This window comes from Opisthorchis viverrini (assembly GCF_000715545.1).
Source record: "Opisthorchis viverrini unplaced genomic scaffold opera_v5_873, whole genome shotgun sequence".
NCBI lineage: Eukaryota > Metazoa > Platyhelminthes > Trematoda > Opisthorchiida > Opisthorchiidae > Opisthorchis > Opisthorchis viverrini.
The window spans coordinates 12108-17784 of record NW_008752484.1 but is presented as its reverse complement, the minus strand read 5'-3'; the positions used below and the strand labels follow the sequence as shown (position 1 = coordinate 17784).

Sequence of the window (5677 nt, the reverse complement as noted above, 5' to 3'; positions counted from 1 at the left end):
ATTTGCAGCATGTATAAAATAAAGGCAACCTAAAATCTGGAGTAGGTCAAAAGGGAGCTTATCGTATGTGAGAGTCTCTTGATGAAAGTCCGGACCGTGGGAACGTGTTTTCTCCGCAGTTTGCTTGCTACACGTATTCCATAATTGTCCATGGAGTTGGAGTGTTTGGCTGACTCCTTGCTCCCTGCGCGCGCGAGTCTGTCCGTGTTGACTGTGTTGTCTCTTCCTATATATAGGAAAGTTTGACGTGTGTATAGAGCAGAATCGTTCCGATGCGTGCAAGACAGGAACTGACTTGTTCTCGGTCAAGGTTGCGGGCGGGACGGCGTTTGTCACGTGATTTGTGTGCTTGTGTAGCAGGCCAGTCTAGTGATCTAGTAAACCCGCATGCACTAGACAAATTAGGTGAGGTTGGTTGAGGGGATATGGAAATGTCCGCTACAGTTTTCACCACAACTTCCGCAGTGGGGATTAACACGCTCGGCCGAACAATCAGGATTTTGACGTTGTCCATCGATATCTGGAATCCGGCTGAGGTCCGTTTGCTGAAGTTCATGGGCCGTGTCGGTCTACACGACTGGTACGGTGAACGTCACGCAAATCGATCCCCATACGGCAACATGGGCCATCCCCAGCTGAAACGTCCCTGTTCGTCACTTAGCCACGTAGCGACGCACACTATTGTTGCAGCATATCTTGTCTAGGTCTACGCTGTTCTGATCCGCGCTTTCCACAGTCGTGTGGTGCTCAGATACGGAACAAGTGGCCAGGGTTTCGAATCTTCCTAGAAATTAGCCATATGGATAGCGCTTGTAGCCTGGGCTGACAATAAATGCAGGATATCGTCTAGAGGATTCACATGGTACTTCGCATCTTTCGGTTGTGTAATTGGCTAATGCGGTTTGAATCAAGTGAAGTTTCATCCTGTCTGTGCTACAGACCTCTACTGAAAAGTGTTTATAGGGAATCCGCACTCGATTCCGCGGCCGTCCCGCCAGTGGTTGAACACTTTAGTGTTCCGCCACGACAGGCGGAATAGCAGTGCGATTGGCTCTCGCTTATGAGTGTGTCGTACGTATTGTTGATTCCTTCATTAGTTTGTAAACTAATCTACCCGATAAATTCGAGTTAACTGCTTTGACACACTGCTTAAGAAAGTTCTAGTAGTTGCGCACCGTTGGTTAGCATTTCAAATAACAGCTTTTCACATGTGATTGACATCTGGTAACACCGTTAGCAGGTGTCATCGCACCGATGTTGGGAGATTCGCTTGGAATAAGCCATGTGCTGCAAGCTGCGTCCATCGTCCGGTTACAAGACATGGCGAGTATGAGGCGGAAGTGGAAGTTCGGTGGTAATCCAGCTGAGGACTCCGTCTCAAATAAGGGAAATTTCGTTCTTCATCTTATCGCTGCATCGCTATCTTTTCCTCCCAAGCAACGCCAAGGGTAGACCACACGGTGGTTATGATGACCATCCTATAGAGTAAGGTGCGTGTACTCCAGCGGTCAGCACTGGGATAGCAGCCAAGCACCGTTGTTGACTCCTGATATTGTACCGTCGATATTGTTGATTATCATGATACCCTCAGTGTTGATTCTCTTCTGTCGGTGGTTGAAAATGCGCACTTTACTTAACTGGTTACCAGGTTTACTTATATTACTATTTGTTTCGGTGGTAGTCATAAGTGTAAAATGTGCGCACTTGTTTTCCAACCAACACCCATTTTACTCGGTATTGACAGGCGGTTCATTCTTCCGCCCTCTTTGTCAGCAATGGTCTATCTCACGAAATGTTGCCTTTTCGCTGGTGCTACTCTCGCTCGCCTCAGTATTCTGTCTCTCCACGTTGTATGGGCTCTATGGTTACGTGAGCCAAACGGTTCCCCTCCCATCAACCGGAGTGTCTGCCCTCTACACTTCTCTACATCGACCGGTATTCATCTTGGGAATAGCGATTGTATGTTTTCTGTGCACGAACGGCTATGTGCGTAAGTCCCTTGCATGGTTGTTAGTCGTTTTGTGTTGCGGTGTAGAAATGTCTTCTGCATCACGTTATCCGTGTGGTGAGTGTAAATTTTTTCTCATCGGTAACTAATATTGTTTCTCGACTGTCTTCTCTAGTGCAGTGTTTCAATGAAGGCTTCACCCCCTTCGTCTTTCGTTTCATTCGTTTCTCGGTTCTTTCCTCCTCACTAGCTCCGATCCGATCGCTACTCACCTGGACAGGGTTTCGTCCGTTCGCCCGATTGACCTATGGGGTCTATCTTGTTCATCCTCTTATAATACTGTTTCTTTGCCTGGGTGGACAGTATCCGATAATATTGGATAACTTATTTCTGGTAAGTTGCCGTCGACAAAGCGCATTGTGGTTGCCACTTGCTGGGTAAATGTCTTCTGCATCAAGTTATCCGTGTGGTGTGTGTAAATTTTTTCTCATCGGTAACTAATATTGTTTCTCGACTGTCTTCTCTAGTGCAGTGTTTCAATGAAGGCTTCACCCCCTTCGTCTTTCGTTTCATTCGTTTCTCGGTTCTTTCCTCCTCGCTAGCTCCGATCCGATCGCTACTCACCTGGACAGGGTTTCGTCCGTTCGCCCGATTGACCTATGGGGTCTATCTTGTTCATCCTCTTATAATACTGTTTCTTTGCCTGGGTGGACAGTATCCGATAATATTGGATAACTTATTTCTGGTAAGTTGCCGTCGACAAAGCGCATTGTGGTTGCCACTTGCTGGGTCTGCAGATCAAATTAAGTTTGACACAGTTGTAACACCCTTTCGGTGCCTAACTGCCATGCAACCCGGGGGTAGCACGAGGGCTGAGATACTGCCAGGTTGCTCAAGCCTAAACAGGGGGAGTCGAGAGGCAGTGGTCGGGGTCGAACCATAGACCTTCCGGTTGGTAAGTTCGCTCTCTAACCACTGAGCCATCTCGCCGAATAATAATAGCCACCAGCTACCACTCATCTAAGGTCTACAGTTGACGTAGAACCCGCTGAAGAACACCGTAATGCGACGACAGGACTTCGAAGTTAACGGTACAAGCCACTGAGGTTGTGATTTCACAACTCCGATGCCACTTATTAGCTTGTTGTTCCGCCATCTATTGAAAAAAAACAGTACCTGAGACAGGACAAAGGAAAATTACTGTAGTTGCATTTATAGGGTGTATTAACCACAAGGTAACGGTAGATTCTTTGTGCCAAGACGCGAAGCCAACATGTTTAATTGTTATTGCCTGATTTTCTGACCTATCAAGACGTAGTTCTGGCCTGAGTAAGTAAGTCGGTTGATAGGGTTGACGAAGCTTTTGTGTCAAAAGCGAAACGTTGCCCAGCAATAAATCCACCGATTGTTTACCAAACCTCTCTGAAACGATGACTTCCCAATCGGTCCCAAACATTTTCCAATTGATTTTCTCCACAGTCTTTCTGAGGCCCTGCTAAACCCCTCAACTAGTTTCCTGACCATAAATTTCCAACGATGTGTTCTGAATAATTTACTACTCAATAGAGACCCAGTGAACTGAAAACTTAAACAGCTTTCTTTTCTCTCTCTCTAGATCTCCCTATTCCTCGCAGTTTTTACACTGAGCTACGGATTTGCCTACCTCCTCTCGATGATGACGGAATCACCCACTTTGGCTTGTGAAAAACTCCTGGGTCTACGCTAAACATTCATATTTCGAAGATTCTCATTCAAGCTCTTTCTATATTTCCTCTACTTATCTTGAACTGATCATTTTTGTCACCAAGTTAATTTGCTAATTTTTGACTTTTTTTAAAAAAAAGATATTTTTAGTCACGTCGATTTTCTTGACGCACATAAAGCTATTTTTCTATTTAGATCTATGACTTCTCATAACCTCTCACAACGTTTGTGTGCTTTTTTTTATTCGATTTCTCCTCTTGTGCTATAGTGGTTACTAGTCTCGTTTGCTATAGTCAACTGTAGAGTGAGCACACCTCACTGAGCACACTCGTTTCGCCTTACATCCACCTCACTGTCACCGATCCGATCCCCAGCCACCTGACCAGAGTTTCCTTCATTCCCCAGATTGACCTGTAGGGTTCACCTGATTCGCCCGATTGTAGTAACACTGTTCCTCTGTCTTGGCGGAAGTCCTCTGCTAATACTGGATGATTTATGGTTGGTAAGTCACGTCACATCTTTCTTAGTACATTTTACGTAAGCAGGTGCGATTCCATCTGCCACCTTTTTGTTTAGTGTAGCATGGTTGATTGACTTTAGAGAACTACACTTTTGAAGAGGCAGGAATAGTGAGTCGAAGAATCTCGGTTGCAGCGTGTCTTCAGGGGATTCAGTGAAATTTCGGAGGTGTGCACTCAGGGCAGCAACTCAGATGCAGGAATGCCACTGGGCACGCGCTTTTCCGCTATGTTCATCAACAGTTTTGCTTCTTTTGTTCGTCGCTTACTGGTAGATGACGGTTTCGCGTTTCATCTGGGTAGTTTCACTGGGTAGTTCCCTCCAAATTATGCTGCAGACTTATTCGGGTTATTTGATATCCCTTGAGTTTCTGACACCGATTCCGTATAGACAATATCCCACCATCTGAGTGCAGTTTGACTCCAAAGACTGTAAGAGCTGATAAGAATTCCTCTTTGCTCATCATCATTATCATCATTGACAGCGTAACATCAGTGTCCAACACCGATGCTTCATTGCCGTACAACCATGATTTATTTGAAAGCCTTATTGTAAAGAAAAGAGTAAAGGTGGACGGGGAAGGGACTTAGTGCTAGCTTACCACAATCATTTCGAGGTGCTTATACCTCCAGACATTCACTCAGGCGATCTGGATAAAAGTTGACAACAAGAACGCCACTGACATCGGTTGGCAGCCATATCTTGTAGTGTCTCCAACCAGGCACAGTGAGGATCACGCGGTCCCCATCCTGGAAGGCGAGTAGCACTAACAGCACCCAAGTGTTTCGTGATTTCCTTCATACCCTACCAAGTCAAGGGTTGGCCACCTGTCTGTTTACGCCACTCTGAGTTGGGCATGGAAAACAGCACTCCCTTCGGCAAACGATGGTCCGACACACGCAACACATGTCCCAACCAACGCAGCTTCTGGTGCTCGACACGTGAGACAAGCGGCTCTTTTTGATACCTCTTAATCTGGCCGGTTCATGTGAGCGTCTGTGGTAGACTGGTCACGTGGTTGGCATGTAGCTGTAATTTGTTAATGATTTTGGTGACCATATAATAGTGTATTATGTCAAGAGTTGAGATTTTAGTGGGAATACTGTTGTCCAATAGGCCGCCATAGCGCATAGAGAGCAATAGTCGATATCACTGTGGAATCGTCCCATTTCTGTGATATTTTGCGCTCGAGATGGCTTGTAAAAGTTCAGTTATGCGGGTTACCGGACATACTATGTTTTCTCCAAATCAGCCAATAGGCACTCCGCTCTAGGCTGATGTCTTCGCGTTTCCAATGCAACATTTCGCGCCATGCTTCATCATCTGTTAGGTATCTGAGGCCCACACCCGATTTGCTTGCACCCATTGTGTCTGCAGAAACCGAACGACCTCTCGAAATACCTATCCAATTCCCCAACCGATATATTTACGATTAAATTATTAGTTGATTGCCTTGCTGACGTTGTTCCGACAGGCCGATTGAATCAGCTGATAAGGGGCATAAAC

General features: G+C 45.9%; 3 protein-coding genes across 3 annotated transcripts in view; 2 read left to right on the top strand and 1 right to left on the bottom strand.

The window, feature by feature from the left end:
• T265_12089 (hypothetical protein) overlaps positions 1–556 on the bottom strand; it is a gene marked incomplete at both ends in the record, with an annotated part of 16727 nt that extends 16171 nt beyond the window's left edge. Inside the window, one exon of the mRNA XM_009179047.1 lies at positions 296–556. Coding sequence (XP_009177311.1) covers positions 296–556 — 261 coding nt within the window. The remainder of the gene's footprint in view (positions 1–295) is intronic.
• A 1213-nt stretch (positions 557–1769) lies between these two features.
• Positions 1770–2389, top strand: T265_15737 (hypothetical protein; the record flags this gene model as incomplete). Its single annotated transcript, XM_009179046.1, has 2 exons — positions 1770–1990; positions 2199–2389. Coding segments are annotated over 2 exons (348 nt in total), but the record flags the coding sequence as incomplete, so codon positions are not given.
• T265_12088 (hypothetical protein) lies at positions 2390–3674 on the top strand (the record flags this gene model as incomplete). The annotated part of the gene is made up of 3 exons (XM_009179045.1): positions 2390–2441; positions 2476–2873; positions 3564–3674. The coding sequence occupies 3 exons, from the start codon at positions 2390–2392 to the stop codon at positions 3672–3674; spliced, it is 561 nt and encodes a 186-aa protein (XP_009177309.1).
• Positions 3675–5677: the final 2003 nt, after the last annotated feature.